The 21,859-nt window shown below is 38.6% G+C and overlaps 1 protein-coding gene across 2 annotated transcripts in view; it reads right to left on the bottom strand.

Moving 5' to 3' along the window:
* Positions 1-862: 862 nt before the first annotated feature.
* The window catches only part of pogza (pogo transposable element derived with ZNF domain a), a 23,887-nt gene continuing 2,890 nt past the window's right edge, over positions 863-21,859 (bottom strand). Inside the window, exons 4-19 of one of the 2 annotated variants that reach the window (NM_001214910.1) lie at positions 19,930-20,006; positions 19,627-19,711; positions 18,198-18,401; positions 17,153-17,368; positions 14,659-14,747; positions 14,233-14,564; positions 10,607-10,761; positions 9,408-9,508; positions 9,166-9,312; positions 8,945-9,079; positions 7,589-7,776; positions 5,796-5,939; positions 5,652-5,711; positions 5,456-5,568; positions 5,329-5,353; positions 863-2,994 (exon numbers count right to left, since the gene is read on the bottom strand). In NM_001214910.1, the coding sequence (NP_001201839.1) occupies positions 1,452-2,994; positions 5,329-5,353; positions 5,456-5,568; positions 5,652-5,711; positions 5,796-5,939; positions 7,589-7,776; positions 8,945-9,079; positions 9,166-9,312; positions 9,408-9,508; positions 10,607-10,761; positions 14,233-14,564; positions 14,659-14,747; positions 17,153-17,368; positions 18,198-18,401; positions 19,627-19,711; positions 19,930-20,006 (3,614 nt within the window). In that variant the 3' untranslated portion in view covers positions 863-1,451. Of the gene's footprint in view, positions 2,995-5,328; positions 5,354-5,455; positions 5,569-5,651; positions 5,712-5,795; positions 5,940-7,588; positions 7,777-8,944; positions 9,080-9,165; positions 9,313-9,407; positions 9,509-10,606; positions 10,762-11,090; positions 11,230-14,232; positions 14,565-14,658; positions 14,748-17,152; positions 17,369-18,197; positions 18,402-19,626; positions 19,712-19,929; positions 20,007-21,859 lie in introns of those variants that run through there. The other variant, XM_073930471.1, reaches the window with a different exon arrangement.

The raw sequence follows: 21,859 nt of genomic DNA, 5'->3' as shown, positions 1-21,859 counted from the left end.
TATTCTCTTGGGTCATATTGTTATGCTTCCAGAAGTAAATAATGGATTTTCTGTGATATACATTGTCAGTTCTGCTTTTTTTTTGGTAACTGGCTAAGATGGAGATTGTCAAATATAAAAAAAGACTGAAATCCAGACACCAAACAGTGGTGATGTGCATTTTCTCCAGCAAATGTGTTTATGAATTTACCATTACACTTTAGTTTTATATCCAAAATGTTTTGTAATAAAAGGTACAATACACTGTAAAACCCAACATTCAACTTTATCAAATGAAATGAGTGCGGTTAACTCAAAATTGACAAAGTTAGTTCTAGTCATTTAAAGAGTTTTAAACTCAGTGTTGAATGCAATGAGTTACTTAACACCTCTTTACTTCAACCTGAATGGATTAAGTTCACAGTACTCATTTAAATTAGTTTAACTCAAATGGTTTGTAACAGTCGGTTTCCTCAAACGGTTTGAGTTGCTTTAACTTGTTTTACAGTACTCAGTTGGTTTGAGTTCCCTCCATTTATAGCATTTTAATTTACTCCAGTGGATTAAGTTCACAGTACTCATTAGGATTAGTTTTTGAACTTAAACGGTTTGAGTTACCTTAGATTTTTGGGTTTTAGTGTATGAAAAAAATCTAAATTAGCAGGAGAAAAATAAATTGCACATTGTAAAGTTTTGAACTGTACTCCTGAATGAACTAGTAATAATAAATGTTACTATACCTTTAAATTTTTAAAAACCTAGTAGTTTTAGTAATATCAAGATTCGAAATGGCATAAAAAATATATAATAAACTACCAGATTTCATTGCAAGACAGCTTTAAAATGCATTCTCCTAAAACAAGTGAAAACAAACACTGCTTAATTACATACCTAAAGCTGTTTATTCATTAGCACATAATCAAGTATTATACAGTATAACCCTAAATACAATAGGTGACGATTTCAACTCATTTCTATTTACATTTATGCACATTCTGATAGATCAAACCTGATGAAAAAGGCAAACAGTGATGAGAAAAAACTATTAGTTGTAACAAGTTGCACATTCATCCTTTAAAGAACAATAGAAGGCGTTACTACTAGGGATCTTCAACAAATCAAATGCATCAAATATTTACATATACAAGCAATAACCTACATTTGCATGATGTTTTTATATTTCATTCTCCAAAAATGAGACGAGTTTCTGATGACAGAAGGAAGGCACATATATAAAAAAAAAACACCTGCAGATTAAAGAGACTATTCACCCAAAAATAAAAATTCTGCTCATCCTTGACTTGTTCCAAACCCATTTGAGTTTTTTCTGTTGAACACAAAGGAAGATATACCGAAGAATGCTGAAAAAAACTGACTTCTATAATATTTGTTGTTCCTACTATGGATGTCAATAGCAGTTTTCTTATCAGAATATCTTCATTTTAGTGTGAACTGTCTCTTTAAAGAAGAACCTACAGATCTGTAATCTCAGAGTCCTCAAAACCATGGAAAGTCTCCACATCACTGTCCTTCTCGAAGATCTTTTTCAATGCGAGTATGCTGGACTGCGGAGAGGGCCAGGATTCTGCAGAAACGACGCTGGAGGTCTCGGCTTTCTGCTCCTCAACTTTATCTCCTTGCAATTTACTGGCGAGCAGAGCTTCGGTGAGACTCCGCATGAGCTCCGCAGGTTCCTCTGAGGATTCATTCGTGCTCAATATCCAATCGAAAGAGCGGAAGAGATGTTTGGGCTCTGCTTTAAGCACATCCAGAACTTCTGTAAGCCAGCGAGCGATTATAATGGCGAGGTCAGCCGGTTTGGCTCCAACCAATTCCTGTGGTGCCTTCGTGACAAGTTCAGTCCAGCTAGCCTGCATGAACTCGCGCAACACCGGCCCCATACACACTTCCAGCGGCTGTAGGCGGCGAGAGCAACCATGCGGGACCAATCCTGGAAGAGTATTAACGCGATTAAGCGCTGCCAAGAACTCATTGGACGTGTGGCCTTTGTAGAGGTCCATCATTAATAACCCTTTGCCACCAGAACTTGGGTTAACATATGGACTCCACACTTTGTCAATCCAAACTTGAAGGCGTTCCTCATTTGTGAAGCCTTCAGGTCGAGCCTCCAGGATGACAGAGTCCGACAATGAATGTGCATCAAGCGTAGGAGGCTCGCTTTTGACAAAAAGCATGACGGATAACAAGTTCCCATCAGCTAATGCTGTAAACACAACATCTATGGTTGGTTCTGTGGTGCCTATCAGTTTAAAAGCGGACATCATGGATGTTGAATCCACCAGCTTCTCCAAATCCACAAAGACGGACAGCTCGTCCATGGAGCCAATTGAGGACAGACTAAATGCTTGCGAGTTGACTTGCTCTTTTAGAAAGCTGCTAAAGGAGCGCTCTAGCTGCTGGCAATGTAATGGCGGCAACTTGCTGGATGTTGCAAACGCCTGCAAGCCCAGATCATGGCGTAGGAAGAAATCAACCACCGAATCGTAAGAGAAGTCTCGCGAACCATGATTGTACATGAATTCCAACAAGTTAGCTTCGCTGATTGGTAGCTGTTGCTCACGTTGGCAGTAAACCCATTGAATTAGCTTATCCGCTGCCTGCGGTGTCAAGAAGTATTTGCCTTTTGATGGTTCAACCACAGTTTGGCGTTTCAAAAGCAGCGAGTGAACTTCCTCTGGTGGCTTATTGAAGTGAATGGCAGCTTGAGGGACGCCACAGCATAGGGCGTACAGCACAACTTTATTCTGAGCAGCAGTGAGCGAGTGTAAAGCTGGCTTTGGAGCTATTGGCCTGACCTTGCTTTTTTCTGTGGGCTGAGCCTGGATGGGTAGGGGTGGCATGCGAGCGGGGCTGGCAGGGAGCGTTATTGTGTAACTGGGTTGAAGAAGGGGTATTGAGGAACTCCTGTCCACTTGCTTGACTTGCAAATGCAAAAAGCCCGTGTTGTTGAGTCTCTGGCCTCCTCGGAGTAGGTTGGTTGGGATGAAGACAAACCTGCAAGGGCATTCATTCAGAAGTTACCTCATAAGCCGAAACAAGAGTCTGACAATCTCAAGCTGGTTTATTAGAATGAAAAGTCTAAGAGGGGATAGAATGAAACAAATTTTGGACTGCTTTGACAACATTGGACCTGAAGGAGGAATGCACTGATACAAATGGTTTGGCTTAGGTCAGTAGGTAAAGATTTAGCTTTTTGGTTTCAGAAGTCAACTCCAACCCTAGGAATTTGCCCTAATATGATATGGTTGGGTGGCTCAGTGGTTAGCACTGTCGCCCTCACAGAAAGAAGGTTGCTGGTTCAAATCCCAACTGGGCCGGTTGGCATTTTGTGTGGATTTGCATGTTCTCCCCATGTTGGAGTGAGTTTCCTCCGGGTGCTCTAGTTTCCCCCACATTCCAAAGACATGCGCTACAGGTGAATGGGATGGACTAAATTGGCCGTAGTGTATGAGTGTTTGTGTGAATGTGAAAGTATGTGAGTGTTTCCCAGAACTGGGTTGCAGCTGCGTAAAACATATGCTGGAATAGTTAGCGGTTCATTTCGCTGTGGCGACCCAGGAAAATGAATGAATAATATGGTTGGTTTTGACCGTATTTGGAACAGCTGGGAATATTTATGAGCTCTACGATGTACTCTGAAATATGCGCAATATAATCATTCTGTAGTTGTCTAAAATACTTATAAATACAATAACAATTGAGGAGATGTGTTTGTAAATGACAATCTTTTCAACTGAAGTTGTAGAGTTTTATTTTAGCTAATAATAATGCATAGGTGAGCTACCTTTAAGCCTCCAGAGCAACCTATTTTAAGTTGTGTTGTGGATGAAATACAGGCTGAATTATAATTATACTTGACAATAAGATTCGACAGAGATGTATTAAGAAATTTGTATTACACACACACACACGTAAACAGTCAAGAATCAATGTCAACCATCTCATAAATAGATTCTTGTTGTCTTTTGATTGTAGCAAAATCACAGTAAAGAGCTGAGTGATATGACACAATGCATAAACGTGCATTAAACGTTTATATACAGCAGTTTACATGCGTTTGTTGCCTCATTACAAATATACATGTTAAACTAAAGCCTGGTTTATACTTCTGCGTTAAGTGACCGATGTAACCCACGGCGCATGCAACACGTGTAGCTGTGCATTTATACTTCTGCGTGCTGTTTCTGTTGGTCTGCATTAACACTTACGAAACGCTAGTTGGCAGTGAGGTGTTAACGTTCCTCTGTGTCACGTTTCTTTGCTGGTGTTTTGTTTTTTCTGAACGCTTCCTGAATGTACAAGTGGCTCAAACTTGCTCATTTTGAGGCAGGAACCGGCGGACGTGCAACAACTTTAAACATAAGGTAAAGACAAAACAAAACTTTACATCCTGAGCTTCTTTACGGGACTCCACGCTTGTGAACAAATGGCTTTATCGGGCTCGCGCAGCTATCGGTCCCGCCCAGACTCGTCAGTGCTACCAAGCTGACCAATCACAGAGCTTGCGCTACACGTCGTTGCAACATTTTTTGAGAGGTGCACACACAAATGCGTCAGACCAGAAATGCAAGCTCGTTTGGCAACTTTCGCAGTTCGCTGCATTGGAAAGTTCAAGCTTTGTGAATTCTGACCTGCGAAATCGCATCATGTGACTGCATGAGACCAATCGAGGATCAAAACATGACCTCTCTGGACAGGTATTTAAAACATAGTCCAATCACTCGCTTTTTAAATGTCTAATCATCTTGTTTAATCCTTTCCCTTTTCGCAGCGCTGTACGACAGAATTTCGCACGCACAAACTCTAGTGTGACTGCAGCTTTACCAATAGGTTTCAAACAAGCCTGAAGGACTCAATTAGTTTGATCAGGTATGTTTAATTAGGGTCAGAACTAAACTTTGCAGAGCGGAGTTTGACACCTGTGTGCTGAACTAACATTTTTTAAGAATTGTAGTAATATCATTAGGAAATGTGGCTGGAGCAAGCATATTAATAATCTCATGTGGATTGTCAAAGTGTTTTGTTCTTTTAGACCAGGGGTGCCCAAACTCCTGAAGGGCCGCTGTCCTGCATAGTTTAGATCCAGCCCTAAACAGACACACCTGGGATAGCTAATCAAGCTCTTAGTAGGCTTGCTAGAAATGTCCAGGCAGGTATATTGAGGCAAGTTGGAGCTAAACTCTGCAGGACACCATCCTCCAGGACTGAGTTTGAGCACCCCTGCTTTAGACAATGTTTTTATGTTACTAAAACAGGTTTGGAATGGCATGATGGTGAGAAAATAAAAAACTGAATCCCATTAAAACTTACAATGCAAAATTAGCTTACCTTTTATAGCCTTGTGAAAATCCCTCTGAAACATAAAGAATTTTATTAGCATTATTATTACTATTATTGGTATTAAAAGACTCCTCATCTATAGTCCCTGTTATTTTGTCAGAACTTAAAAACTTACCCTGAATGGTGCTTCGGCTTGCTTGATGTTTCGGAAAGTTAGCGAGATGTTTGGCCATCGAATCTCCAATCGTAGTATTGAACTTACATTTGGTACAACTTAGACGGCCCTTCCTGCAAACATTTTTATCATGATTAAAGTAATATTACATGCATAATACATGATGAAAGAAAATTCTTAAAAAATCATGTCCTACTTTGGGCAGGGTTTGTATAGGGTAATATATTTCTTGGTGCTCTTGCGAGGGACATGCACACTGTAATGAAAAAAGAGGAAGGCATGAAAGTCTATTAAAAATCAAACACTACCTTACAGACTGTACAAATGTGAAAATCTTTACCTGATCATGTGATTGGCATAGGCTCTGGAACAGCAGGTACAGTATCGGCAGAGTGAGCAGCTCACATAGGTGGGGAAATGGTTGGAAAAATATGGAATATCATGGTTGCATTCCATACAGTAGTATTTTTTTTCTTTTGGGTTGCTGGAAGAATAGTCAATGACAATGCCAGAAGATTAGTATAGTATTGTTTTAGTGTATTACAATGCTAAAACAAATTTGAAGAGGTCAAATAATTAGTTTTATTTCAAGAGTTCACACTTAGATATTGCTTGACAACTGTAAGCAGGTTTGGCATGCTGTCCCGGGAGAAAATCCTGAGGGGGTGGATGGGGGGTTTCTTCGGAAAACGAAGATAAGGGAGTAATATCTAGCTAGGCTACTTATAGTGAGTTAGGATAGATCTGATTGGCTAACTAATGAGTGTAGATAGGTGGCCAGCTGCAGTCAATTATATCACGTGCTCCTCTCGAAATTAGTTTAAAAACTTCACTTATATCCAAATCTCAGGCGCTTTCAATAATATGGAGAAAACATGGGAATCTGCCACGAAACACCAAAATACATTTTTGAGCTGTTGACAGTCATATATGTGCCCCACGTTGCTAAAAACAACTATTAGGACTCATATTTCACAAAAACAGTCGAGCAAATTCTTTCTTCCAGTTTGAAAATAATTTTTGAAGCTGCGTCACGCCTATTAGATCCTTGTATGAATTCCAGCGTGGAGACTAGCTGTCTGTACTGGCCAGTAGAACGTGACGTCTTTGAGCTTTCAGCATTAATTCATGAGATAGACTTGGTTCAAACCAATCAGCGCACTCTATTATATAGGAGGCGCAACTTAATATGCCTGACAGCTTCCAAGACTGTTTATACCTGTTAGTGTTCAGGCAGCATAGAGAGGCTACGTTGTGTTGCCAAAACAAGTGGAAGAAGAAGAATTGTTTAGAGACACGGGTCGACCGTGTTGCTTTTATTAATGTTCTGCAACAAAAGTTTTGTTTCCCCACTATGAGAGTGCAGCTGGACTCGTGTGTGGATTACAGTGCACGCGACAGAAATATGTTTGTAAGAAATATTTTTACCCGAGAGCTTTTCGCATCTGGAAATGGTGAAATCCGGATTTGCCACTTGTCTCCTTTTAAAAAAAGACGCGGCTCCAGTTGGTGTTGATTGTCCTGTCTCTACAGATCTGATAAGTGAGCGATCAGTGGTCTTTGTTGGTTTATTCAGATGGCAAAGTTAGTCAGAATTGTCAGCAGTACTCTTTCAGTGTTTAAAGACAGACCTTTGTCAAAATTATTTATTTACTAAGTGTACTATGCGTTAATATCACTACAATATTATGGGCTGAAATATCAGCTGTAAATGCTGCTCTCCTAATGTAAACATGTAAACACCGAAATCAAATTCTTACTGTCGTGTAGAATTTTTGCTGCATTTTGTGACAGGATGGTCTATACACATACAGCTTTCAGACGCTACCTACCGAGTATATCTAAGTTACTGGGAAATGCGGAGGGGTTTTTTTCACTTATAGAGCGTGCGGTATGAAACATTCTATCCTTGTGTGTCACAAGGAACATGCATGAAATGTTCCTGAATGAAAATGAAAGACTCAAAGTGCAGGTAAAGTCGATTTGGAAAATAATTTGATTAATGATGTCTATGTAAACAGTCATTGTGTTTCTCTGTGTTGTAATTCTCAGCAACGTCTGGTCCACATTGACTTTAAAACAAAGTTAAAAGTGTATAGCATACAGCACAACTGGATGCCCAAAAAAACTCACAAATTGCTCTCAAACTTGACCATCAGCTCCACCATACTTTCCACCGGCTTTTTCTTCACAGGAACGATTTTGCTGTGGACATTTTGAGATTGGTCAGGTGTTGATGTGGTATTTGGGCAAGGCTCCACTGGAGGTTCTCCAAACTGAGCTCTGTTGTCCGTATTGTCAGCATAAGCTCGGATGATTATCTGAAGCAGACATGAGGGAAATGTTAAGGCCATGAAACCAGCAATAAACATTATACCTGAAGTTTAAAGAGGACCTATAACATCCTTTCTTACGAGATGTAAAATAAGTCTATGATGTCCTTAGAGTGTGCATGTAAAGTTTCAGCTCAAAATACAACATAAATAATGCTCGATAACTTTTTAAACTTTCAATTAAATTCAATTCAGCTTTATTTGTATAGCGCTTTTACAATGTAGATTGTGTCAAAGCAGCTTCACATAAATGGTCATAGTAATCGGAACAGAGTAGTTCAGTTTTTAGTGTTTAAGTTCAGTTCAGTTTAGCTCAGTTCAGTGTGGTTTAAAGTCATTACTGAGAGTCCAAACACTGAAGAGCAAATTCATCGATGGGTAGCTCTACTGATCCCAAACCATGCAAGCCAGTGGCGACAGCGGAGAGGGAAAAAAACCTTCACCGAGGCGAGTGAAGAAAAAAAACCTTGAGAGAAACCAGACTTAGTTCAGCAAGACCATTTTAATTTCTCCCCTGGCCAAAAGTTTTGTGCAGAGCTGCAGTCTTAGCAGTGGAGGCTGGAAGCTGGCCTCAGCGAAGATTCGTCTGTCCCTGGAGCGTCACTGGAATCAGTCTCATGTTCTCCACTCCTCCATGACCGGTGCAGCAGCTGCTCAGGAAACAGACAGGTCCCGGATATGGAAACCTTGGGATCATCACGTCGCTGGTCTTTTACCCCTTTTAGGCCTTTTTTTGTGTGCCCCTTTTAGGCCTTGATCCACACTGTGCCATTTTGGTGACTGTCGCTTTAAATTTAAATGAGACTGTGCTCTTTGTAAAAGAGGACGTAGCTACAAATCCCAATGTGTCAGCATAGTGGCAGATTCAAAACTCTGATGGCAGATGGCTGCTTGTCACTCAGGCTATATTTATGCTAATGAGGGAGAGATCATCACTAATGGGCGGAGTTTTCCCCCTCTGCTGACATGTACAAAGGGAGAATGTCAAATCAATGTGTTTCTGCAGACTGTTTTCATGAAGTGTGATTATAAAACATAATTAATCCGTTTTTACAATAAGAGGCTGGATATATGAACATACCGCTGCCACACAAGCTCTTATAAAAGTGATTTTTGCATAACAGATCCCCTTTAAAACATATCAAAAGTCTCTTACCCTAGTACCAGGCACGAGGCCCTCCAATTGCTTGGGCTTGACATAAGTCCTGTGAAACCTTTGTTTGTGGTGCCACTCGTCCTTTTCCGAGCAGAACTGAAGTCGGCATTTATCACAATTTCGTGCTCCTTTTTTCTGAATAAATAAACACACACCTTTACATACAAAACACAAATATACAAGCATTAAATAATACTGATAATGCCAAGCACATTGTTTACCTGATGTCTAGTGTAGTGCAACTGAAATCCGCCACAAGACCTAAATATTTTTAGGCAGTACACACACAATAAGATGCAGGTGTCCTTGTGGTGCTCCGTGAAGTGGTTCATAACATCTTTGTAGAAAGAGGAGCGGAAGTCACACACCTGAGGTTGGAAAACACAAGAGTGATTCACTTTCATCAAATGTTTTTAAGACGAAGCAGTTTTTGTTAATAGGAATGCAATGAAGCATGACTTACCTTACACACGTAGGGCATCTCGCCAGGCTTGTGCACGTGTTTCATGTGGTTCAGAAAGAGGGGTTCGCTCTCAAACAAGCATTCACAGATCTTGCACACCTCTGTTCAACAGAATTAAACGTTTTAGATTAATATGCCAACAGTCAAACATTGAAAAACAGTGTGGAGCTGAGAAAAATCAAGTGAAGCATTTTTAGTTAATTAATTTTAAGCAAGTAACTGAAACAATATCAATTAGATACTTGTCTACATGATAAAGGAGACACTTAATGTAAAAAAAGATTTCAAGAAATCTAATTCTAATTTTTAGCTCTAAAAAATCTGAGTTTCTGTCTTCTTAGCTCAAAAGCATAAAAAAACAAATGTTTATTGAAATATTTCTCTGTAAATTATTCATATTTTGTGTGAATTTGCTTTAAAGGGGTCCTATAGTGGTCTTTAACAAAGTCTAGATCAGGGGTGTCCAAACTCAGCCCTGGAGGGCCGGTGTCCTGTAGATTTTAGCTCCAACTTGCCTCAACACACCTGCAAGGATGTTTGTAGAAAGCCTAGTAAGAGCTTGATTAGGTAGCCCAGGTGTGTCTGATTGGGGTTGGAATTAAACTTTGCAGGACACCGGCCCTCCAGGACCGAGTTGGACATGCCTGGTCTAGATGTACTTTTGAGGGTGTACTACAATAGGGGTTTCCAAACTGTTCAGCCTGCGACCCCCAAAATAACAATGCCAGTGACTCGCGAGCCCCAATATCCTCTGAGGTGGTTATACATATACAAGTCTTGCATGCAACAGCACACACACCAATAAGGCCCAAGTCTATTTCTCATTTGATTTTGGAGAGCGCCATTCAGAGATCATCCTCCATGTTCAGCTGTGGCCTGTATTTATTTTTAATGCATGCGAGTGTCGTAAAAATTTAACTTAGTGCCATAAATTCAATCTGCTGCCTCTGACACTCTTGCTGTGTCTTTAATATAATGTAATCACCCTAGGGGTCAAAAGACATGCATGTTGTTTTTTTATGTAACTATTATTAATTATTATTATTATTTTTATCTAATAATACTAATGATGATTGGGATGCAGTTCAACAGATGATTCATTGTAAAAATCTACCTTCTGACACTTTTCCAAATGATCAACTAGAACTAGCTTGTTCTCAACAAACATATGTAATACTACTCTAGTAGTACGAACTCACTTGAGGACTCTGCTTGAATATGGACGGCCTCGACGTGACATTGCAGACCGAAAGGCGTTGAGAAGTTTCTGTAGCAGTGTTGACATACAGTATGACAGTCCACTTCCCCTGTTCGGCAATCCCGCTCCATGTGGTGTTTCATATGGTTCATCATCCTTTAAAATAGGGAATAAAAATAATGTAAAACCTCTCAATACCAATAACATTTAGCCAGTTACCACATGCTGTTTTCCAAAGAAAATTACAATTGAGGAGGCATTCAGCAATTCAACAAGAAGAGGCAATGCACACAAGAAGTGCTAGTTATATAAAGGAACTTGTTTGTGCTCAGAGAACAGAGTGCTAGAGAGAGAAAGGGAAAGAAAGCGTTTCTACAGGTGGTTTGTCAATCCCAAAACAGCAAACTTCATAAATACAGTGTCAATTAATGTGTCAGTGAGGTGAATGAGTATGTTTTTACAGGTGGTTTGTTAAGGCCACTTACCTGTGTGAGGCACACTCAAAATTTATAGTTATCAAAGGTTGTTGTGTGGTAAGGTGGGGAGAGGAGAGGGGTCTTATGGCCCATTTCCACAGAGAGGTACAGTACGGTACAGGTCAGCTTTATTAGGCGTCCATTTCCACTGCCAAAAGGGTACCAATAGTGGTGTACGATAGAAAGTTCATCATTTTTACTCAAGGAAATGTCACAATAAATCTGTACGGGTCATTCACATATCATACGAGATGCACTTCTCACAAAACAGATGCTTTATACACAAACACTTGTGTATAAATGTTCATTACTAACTTTCTATGAACATATTTTAATTATAACTGCAGATCAATAACAGTGCAAAATAGTCTACTGCATTGTCTGCAATTATATAAAATAAATAAATGCAACATATGAACACATACAGACCCTTACAATCTTCGATATGTTACCAACTACAGAGAAGAACTACACACAGCATACATTAAGGCCTTATTTGGGTTCATAAACAACATGAAATACAGCCCACAGTCAGAGCAGAGCTCTCATCTGTGTCAAGTAACGACTTTTTAGAAAGTAATTCTGTCATTCTGAGTTCACAAAAGTCTAAAAAGCGATGATAAATATGGCAGTTTGCTCATGTTATGTTGCAGAAAGCATTGCTGCTGCTTTTTCCGGCTTCTGCTTTATTTTTTCGCGCTTCACTCTTGCGTTTGTCCCTTTCTGAAAATATCGGATATCAGACACGCTTCAATAGTCACGCGCACCTTATTAATAGGAGCTCAAGAAATTCGTTATTTCAATAATGGATGCATGGCAAGTTCTCTAGAGAAAGTGAAACCGCTTGCACTTTTAGATGGGCTCATAAAACAACAACAGGACATGGCATAATTTGTTCTTCTTGGCTTTGCGGCTGTTCATCAAGACGATGAAAAGGTTTTTTTGAGCTCGGGTCGACCATAGCTTGTTATTATATGTATATATTATTACGGTGTAATGTCTCGGCTGTGTTTTTAAAAATGGCGGTTCCTTTGCTTTCTCTCTCTTTCTTTTAGCACTGCCTTTTGGTACTCTTTTTTCGTGCTAGGAACCCCTTTGCAAAGGGTGACCAAAAAGTGGTATGGTACGGTTCGCTTTTAGGTACTCTTTGACAGTGGAAATGACCATAAAAGCAAACCGAATAGAACCGTACCACTCAGTGGAAATGGGCCATAAAGGTGCTTTCACACCTATACTTTTGTTTCAAAACCTGATGCGTTTCCCCAGTTAGTGCAGTTCGTTTGTCATATGTAAATTCAGCAGTCATGCTGGGATCTGCACCAAAACAATCAGTCCGAAACCACCTAAAAAAAAACTCTGGAGTGGATCGATTGTAGTGAGAAAGCAACACTAACTACTGAACCAGACTACATCACAGTGTATTATGGATATGTCATAGACATACATACGGCTATATAAAGAGAGAATTACGAGTAGGTCAGGATGTCATCATTGCTATCGCTAAATGTGCTTTCTTGTTAAATACGAAAGTGAAAGCAAGCTGAACTATTAACGAGAGCTGTTTATCCATTAGGAAAATTGATTCGCTATGTATGAGAAAGCCTCTGATTTAAATTCAGTGAGGATGTCTGTTGTTGTCTTTATTCAAAATGAAAGTGCACCCTTTCGCTTTTAATGTCTTATTGCTCATCGTCATAATATTAAAATAAGGACGCATGAGCGAGAAAAGTAAACCTTGAAACTGTGTCTAATGTGAGGAGAGTTTACTCGCACGTGACTTGTTTTAGCTATTTTGGTCCATTTAGAAACTTTGCCGTGTGAAAGCGAGGACCAAGAACCATTTTAATCCCTGTTTCGAAAGAAAAGAATTGATCTAATGGTGTGAAAGCACTCTTAGGGCTCTATTTTGACGATCCATGCGCAGAGAGCAAAACGCAGGCCGCAAACGCTTTCAGGGCGTGTCAGAACGCATTTTTGCTAATTTAAGGACAGGAAATCCGCTTTTCGCCGTGGCGCATGGTCTAAAAGGGTTGAGTTTATTTTCTTAATGAGTTATAGGTGTGTTTTGAGCATAAACTAATTAGAGTCTCATCTCCCATTACCTTTAAGAGCCAGCTGTGTCGCACCATAAGCGCATTCGCTATTTACAGAACGTAAAGCAAGTCTAAGTGGAAAAACGGAGCATTTCACTAGCAAACAGTTCAGTTTTTTTTTTTACAGAAAACTGTTAAACAGAGCATTTACTGCGTGAGAATGAGAGATAATCGATCTACTTTCACTTTCGCTCTTGGATAGGGAAACCTTTACGCACAGACATCAATTAGTCTATAAATAATTAATTGCGTTTGTTAAGTGCAAATATTCGTTTCAAAACTATTTCTAAATTCAGTTCTAATTTCCAGCAAACAAATAAATGAATAATAATAACAAAATGTGCTCAAAAACCTGAGTTATATCCTAAAACACATGCTGTGCCCCATATGGTCTAAAACCTGCAGGTGGGCAAATCTAAGCTTGTTTTTAGTAAAACAAATATAAATATGGATATAATAAATAATTCTGCTAATAATAATAACATTATACAAAAGCAAATTGTTATGAATGAACTGAAAAAGCCTCCCAAGATGAAGAAGACATAAAAGCAGTGATTTTTCATATTTATGTAGGCTAGAAAATAATGTTTTGTAATATTTTAATCCTTTATATTTATATCCTATATCTATTCTTATTATACCCTATATATATCCTTAATATTTACATTTTTTTATATGTAGAGATATTTGCCTATTGCTCTCTTGTGTGTATTAAGCAGTGTGTGAGCGAGTCACTCCTCTGCGCTGGAGTTTAGACCGGGTTTGTTTTGGTCTAATGAAAAATCTATTTTAGTTTCTCAAAATAGCGACGCGCCAGCATTGCACCTCAGAACGCCTTCCTTTTTAGACCAGAACACCTATGGGCGCACAAATGAGCGCTAATGCATTTGCTATTTAAACAGCGTAGCGCAACGCCTCAAAACGACTCTTGCGCCAAGCTGAAACTAGCAAAAGACTTTTGCGCCACATTGCGCCGAGTGTATGATAGGGCCCTTAGTTTTATTAACCATTATAGAACTGTAATAACTGTTCAAAAAGCAACCCAAAAACTAACTTACTCAATGTTGCCTATTAACTTCTTGGAACAAAGATGGCATTTCATTGAAATGTGCTCCCATGGATATCTGACATCTGCAGGCCGGCCAGGGTGTTGACCATAGAAGAAGTCTTCAACCAGCATGATCATTCTGCCCTGTTCGTCAAAATCTCCAGAGCGAGGGTTAGGTGCTCCCTCAGGCAACTCGCAAGAAGTGACGTCTTTCTGAGAGGTTTTTGAAGATGCAGAGGAGGCGGGTGTGTCACGCGGGGGCCTTTTTGAGCGGGCTCTGAGCCTGTTTTTAGTGTGGGATTTCAGGCTCCAGATGCTTTTGATAAGTTCTTGACTGCATTGCTGGAAAAAGATGAATGAACATGAGTATAAAGACTTAAAATAGGTAAGTCTGTACGCATATAATCTTAGAAGAAGGGTGTGGATGAAAACTTACACAGAAATATCCACGGAGGGGTAGACTCTTTTGGTAAACAGCTTTACAGCGAGGACAGAAAGTTGATGAACTGGAGGTTCTTTTCAGTGCTGTAAGACAAATTTAGACGCTGCATTACACCTCGCATAGGCGCTAATTATTATTTTTTTTTTTGTAATTTGATACAAAGATGATATAATACATTCATAAGTGCATTGAAATGTTCATACGATTTTATTTAAAATCATTGATTAAAATATTAAAAACTTTGAGGGATTTAAGATTATGATGACTGTAAAACGTGTCATAACAGTCTTGTGAAAAGCGTCTATGGTTTCCAATTGTTTTCATTCTGACGTTACTGAATCAAATGCTATCTTGTGGAATAAATAAACAAATCCATACAGAGATATACTTGCTTCCATAACTTGAATTCTGCTGTCATTTTAACTATAAAGCCCCGTTTACACTGCCAGTTAAATGTGACCCAATTTCGATTTTGTGCTCATATGTGACAGATTAAATCTGTTCTATGACCATGTAAACATGAAAAAAAAAGCATGCTTTCACATATTCAGAGATTGGTTTCAGGCCTCCTTCATATGTGACAATGTGACTATCATGTAAACGGGCAGAACGGATTTATTGAGGCATTTCGTTTTGTACGTTATTAAACTTGTGACAACGTGGTACTTCTCCAAGGTTTAATGACGTAGAAGGAAGAGCGTGTGTGGAGATGCTGCCGACAACAGGACAACAGAAAAAACATGGAGGAGGAAAGTTTTTTGAAAGCAATTTGCTCCCACAAGACCTGAGATCTCTCTCACACCCACAAATACCTCTGAATGGTAGAGGACACCACATATAAACCACAGGCGCAAGCTGTGATGACAGCCCTTTCTTACGCCTCCTCCTCAAAAACATTTTAAAGTTGGGCGAACTCAGAAATAAAAGCAAGACAAATTCTTCCATCCTGGCTAGTGTGGCGCAGGTGCTAGAACCCGCATTTACACATGTGCGTCGTCAGAAATTGTATGCCTAGTGTAAACACATGAATCGTATATGAGACACAATTATAAGAACGTGTAATTGGACAGGCAAAAAAGTCAGATATAGGCAACAAATCAGCATTAAGGTCTATCAAGACCTGACAGTGTAAACGGGCCTAATATAATAGTCTTTATCACACAGTCATTGTTTTTCACACAGTCAAGATGTTTTTTTTTTTAAATGCAAAGCAAGCAACCTGAACATTTCTGCATGCGTAATATTACGATAGTTAACAAATTCAGCACATCTCCACTAGAAAAGTTGGAAATTTTAATTTTTGAGTGAACTGTCTCTTTAATTGCATTAAAGGATAGTTCACCCAAAACTGAAACTTATTTTGGAAACTGAAAATCTGCAATTTTAGAACCAGGAGACCGATTGACTTATTATTGATTATTTTCAAAGGTTTGAAGCCACTTGGAAAGTAAATAGGGAGTAAATTTTTATCGTTGGGTGGACTATCCCTTAATAAAAACCTTAAAGTCTATGTGAAATCAAACTTAAAGGCTCGTACACACCAAGATGCTTTTCATTTGCGTTTATCGTCAGCGTTTGAGACGTTTTTCCGGATTCAAACCCAAGCGATTTTCACTGGCGTCGAGCAGAAGAGAATGCAAAATCACTCCTTGACGTTAGATGGCGCTATTCAACTTGTAACACCCACTTGTAACACAGAAGTAGATGACAGAAAGTTGACACACTTGTTGTTAAAGTTAATGGCGATTCGAACAAGCATGGATGGTTCAGGTAGCAGCTTTAGCGATGAAGAAATGAATATTGTTCACCAGTGCAATAAGCAGCTCCACGTTCATATCACCTCTGCGCATCTTCAATAATGTGCGCTCGCATTGACAGTTTTGCACTCGAGCGCCTCCAAGTGCTGTTTACTGTAACTTCTGCAGCTCTGTGCACGTGAACAAAAGTGGAGATCTGATTGGTGGAGAAGTTTTCAGGTAAAAAAAAAAACGGGCCTCAGGCGTTTCTTCAAAAATGACGCATTTGCACTTGCCGTTTTGCACATTGGTGTCCACGATCATATTGGTGCCCTTTATTTAGTCACAAGGCTTTTTTTTGTTAGGGCACTTTGTTATTCTTTAGGTGAACAATTAATCTATGCATCCGAAAAAAAAGGTTCGTTTCGGCAATCTTTAATCTAAGTCTTAATCAAATGTACTTCTGTGTTTAGAGTCTCCGTTGACATCAGTTTGACACGTCAGCACAATATTCGAAACCACGCCCTCTTACCGGGTCTTTGCTATGAGGGAATGATGCGTAAAAATAAAGCTCCGCCCCTTAATATTCCATTTCAGTTGGAAGTACATCAACACACTGAAAAAGTCTCAGCAACTTCTCGTTCACAGAGACTTTAAGTCAATCTCTAAAACACCACTACCACCACCAATCTAATAAAATGAGATCTAAAAAACACAAGGATTAAGAAAATAAATCTGAAAAACGTTCTGACCATTACTCGCTGTGCCAGGAGCAGGAGCCAATATCTGCATTTGAGGCATAAGGGTCTGAGCAATCCCAGCAGGCAGGATCGACACTGGAGTTTGGTGTGTTATACTGTTCTGGATGGACATCGGCTGGCTGGGCTGAGCTACTGAACTCATCACTTGCCCAGCAGATCCAGGAGCTCCAGGATACTTCATAAACTTGATTACTTTTATTATTGATCCTAAAAAAGCAAACAATAAAGGATAGATAATAGTTAGAACGGATTAATATGACAAAAATCAGGTATAATGATACAAATCAAGTCATATCTTGATAATGAAATGAATCACAATATATTCTATCAGTTAATATTGACAGCATTTATTAATGTAACCGTTACTACTTTTATCATTGATTCTAAAAAAGTAAAGACACTAGTTAGTACTGGGTGATATGACAAAGACTGCGTCCCAAATGGCACACTATGCACTCATGCACTATGTACTTATGCACTTACAAACTCAACAGGGTAGTATATGTATGTAGTGTTGTCCCAAATGGCCCACTAATGTTTTTTTACTAAGCGGAAATTCAAACCGTTTCCCTGATGACGTTTGACGGTTGCCAAATCAGTGAAATAAACGACCAAATATCAAATAATACCTGCCGTGAGTATAACCGCATTTACCATCGGGAGGCGCTATAATCACTCTCGTAGGAGAATTTTGCTTTCACCATCCAAAATAAATAAAGTTATCCAACATGTGCGTCCGCTCCGCCCCTTCCGCTACGTAAACAAACCTGCGGTCGTTGAGTGCGTGAAGCGTCCATCGGTCCACACTTCCTTTTAGCGGCTGAATGAGTGCATAATCCGGGTAATTAAAGTGCACTTATTATTTTTAAAGTTTTCAGTGTGAATGCACTACTTTCACTATTTATACTACAAAATGGTGTAGAATAGTGCATAGGTATGCGATTTGGGACGCAGCTTATGACTATCCCTAGGATTTTTAAATAACTTAAGAATGTAAAATGCCTCGATTGTGTGTATAAAACGCTTAAATTGTGACCTGGTGCTGTGGCTGGTAGGATGTTGGAGGGTGTGACGTTACGAGCGTTCACTCCTGGAGCCGCTGGGGTGATGCTTTGCAGGTTCGAGGGGCTGTTGAGGGTTAGTGCGACCGGCATCTGCATAGTGGAGACTTTTCCAGGGGCTGTTTGCTGTGCACTCCCTGGAGTAACCATCCGCGGAGCAATCAACTGGGGTGTCTGACCTGAAGAGGTTATTTCAGTAAAATAAGCGCTAAAAATGCACAATGATGGTTTTCTGAAACACTGCAGATGCTTGCACACTATAAGGGTCACAGTGCATTCCTAAAACACAAGTCATTTAAAACATTTCTATTTTCCCACTATCCCTCCGACCACTTTTCAAGTTTGATCCATTTGTCAGCAAATCATTTTGAATTATTCAAAACAAAATAAATTTATATTATCTGAATATGTTCGTCTTTTTATTTTTTTAACTACAAGTCATAGTATGTTGTTCAGTTTTTACAAAAATGGATCTTATTTAACATCTTTTCACCTAGATTTTTTTTACATGATTTATTTTGATGAGTACTTATGCATTAACGATGTTAAGGTGCATTTGAGTGTATTTAATTAAATAAAAGTAGATGCATTTGAGTGTTACAGATTATTCAAAAGACAAAAATATGAGGCTTGTTCATACATAGGCTGCTGAATAGATTTTAAGATGCAAGCATTGTTTATTAAACAAATTGTTTTATTAAACATGCATAAGTGATGCAATGTAATGTGTTTTATGTTTGGTAAAATAATCTCTAATTGCATCTTTAGTGATTTTCAACTAATTATACTATCTTGTCCCATTATGTGGATTTAGAGGTTTTTGCATACAAAGCAGACGTGGATTTAGCTGGTTTTGATGCAAAAGAAAATCTACCTTGTTAAACACCAAAGAATTGTCTAAAGTAACATTTATGAAAAAAGCTATTTTATTTACCAGCTATTAATCTTATCATTACATATAAAATGGAACTTCTGAACCTAATCAGAGGAGCCTGATAGAAAATGCTCATTTATATATATATATATATATATATATATATATATATATATATATATATATATATATATATATATATATATATATATATAAACACCCATATAGATATGCATATACACATGTATAAAATATTTAATCCCATTTATATATAAAACACTTTTAAACAAAATTATTTGTAAACATTTTTAAGTATACACATGCATCTGTGCATATTACATGTAAATAACTTAATTATTAAATAAAAAAATAACTTAATAAATATTTTGTACATGATCTGTCACCATTAATCATAAATACAGCACTGATGAATTTCCATTTCATGCTAACTTTAAAAACAGCAATGCATTTTACAAAATGTGTCTAGGAGTGAGTGTACAATTGAATCGCTGATTTTAGTCACGACTTACCAGCAGTCACAAAACTAACAGGCTGTCCATTCAAGAAGTATGTTCCCAAATTCATTGAGCCGGCCAGAGGTTGACCTGAGTTAGGCTGAAACAGCATAACATCACTTTAATATATTTCTGACGGTCTGAACATCTCCACATATTTTAAGCACATAGTTGAATAACACACATTTTGAAATTAGTATATCATTACTGATCATTTGCATGAAAACAAGTGTTTTATTTGTCTTTGTGCAAAATGTAAAACATTTCAAAATGCAACTTTTACACAGAAACATGAATAGCTAAACAAAAAAGTCAAACCTGCGCACTGAAGTAGATAGTTTGTCCCGCTGCTCCACCTGTCTGGACTGCATTAGGCAGGAGTGTAACAGCAGGAGCTAGAGGTAAAACAAATGTAAAACCGTCTTTTTAGACAGCTATCTTTAGTGTGCTTAATAATGACCACTAGGTGTCAGTACAAGTAAAGAAGGTTGTAAAATCCTATTTGGAAAGTCAATAGGGTATATGCACAGCTAGTGTTTCTTCCAAGCAGCAACCTCCCGCTCTCCCTTGTGAAGCAAATATGGAAGTAACTGAATCTGCAATTCATGGAAATTCCACTAGTCCTGGCTACATAATAGAGCAGCTTTCTATTGAGCCCACTGTTAAAATGGCCAACTTTACAACAGAAAAAAAGGTGTTTACAGCCTGGTACAAGTCACAATTTTGGTTCATACAGCTAATATTAACCTTCATGACAACTGTGAGGGGGGTGAATTTATTTATAACTCATTTGTTTCCTTTATATTAGGTTATATTTTGTCGCCGTCATTTCACATCAGCTGATTCCGGCTGATTAGCCGCTGAACTCGGCATATACATTGTAAATTTGTTTTGTTTTATGTGGCTTTACACAGTCAGTTGCTTTTCAAAATTATTTCCTGCAATTATCAGATGATATGGCATGCTGTGTGCACTTAATTTTGCTCACAACACCGGACACCGGCCCTCCAGGATTGAGTCTGGACATCCCTGGGCTGTATGAACAGCAAGTGTTTTTAGCCACCGATAAACTTCACGTGAAAGGGTAATGCAACTTTTTCAGTTTCATAAGGTTCCTTTTACAACATCAATGTTGTAATGTAAATAAAATACAATCGGTTGAACAGACTTAAGCATTTATTTAGTAGTTCATGTGTAAAACAAGACGAAAGAGCATTTAAACGCAAGCACTAACAGGAGCAGCAGGCTAGTAGGGTTGTAACGGTATGAATTTTTTACGGTATGATAATCGTCTAAAACAATACCACGGTTTGAAGGTTTCGCGGTATACGGTATGTTACAAATGTTACAAAATAATAGAACAGTGAAGCAAATTTGACTTTTTCCAAATAATATATTTTTAGTTACTATAAACAACACCACTTACAATGAACAAATAAAAATAAGAAAATAATAAATAATGTGTCAAAGTCCAAATAACGTCCAAATAAACATGGTGCAAATCCTCAGTAAAAAAAAAAATAGATATAAATATTTACTATACTATAAATAGTTACATAACGAAACTAGATTCAATATGGAACATCCTTAGGTTTTATGTGCCAGCATGGATATGGTTGTCTGTGGATTTGGATATGGTTGTCTGCAATGCAGACCAACAGCTGCACCTTCATTTGCTTCTTTTGAAAACAGCAAGAGCAGCAGTTTGTCTTTGCTGTGTCACTGTTTTGTCATGTTTCTGTGCTGCTGTGCATGCAAAAGTACTTAGTATGAGAATCATTTCATGCAAAACTTTTTTTTTTGCGTTTTATTTAGCCACGCATAAATGTATGCCTATCTCTCATTCCGTGTTGTTCAAAAAGCTCAGTGTTGGTCCACAAACAAAAGCGAAACCTATGCTTATTGGTTGTGATATAGCGAGTTTGAACCAATCTGGGCATGGAGGAGGGACAATGCATCAATGTATCATGTCTGGTTTGTCCGGAGACACAGTGACGAGCGTTTCTTTGTCAAATCAGCGTGGTCAAATTTTGATGACGTAACCGCACTGATTCCGGAGCCTCTGTGTTATGTGATACAGCACTGGAAAGCTGAGATTCTCTTCTTCATGCCAATCTTTGAATTGTATGAATCGGATCAGCGGATCAAAAGTTATTAAACATTTAAAAGCAATACTTATTTTTAGCCGCGGGTGGCTGTCTCGGTCTTTAAGGGTTAAAACCGTTGATATGCAATTGTTCATGGTATG

Source organism: Danio rerio, chromosome 19, assembly GCF_049306965.1.
Source record: "Danio rerio strain Tuebingen ecotype United States chromosome 19, GRCz12tu, whole genome shotgun sequence".
Taxonomy (NCBI): Eukaryota; Metazoa; Chordata; class Actinopteri; order Cypriniformes; family Danionidae; genus Danio; species Danio rerio.
The sequence above is the reverse complement of the archived record's forward strand: the minus strand, read 5'-3'. Positions and strand labels throughout refer to the sequence as shown.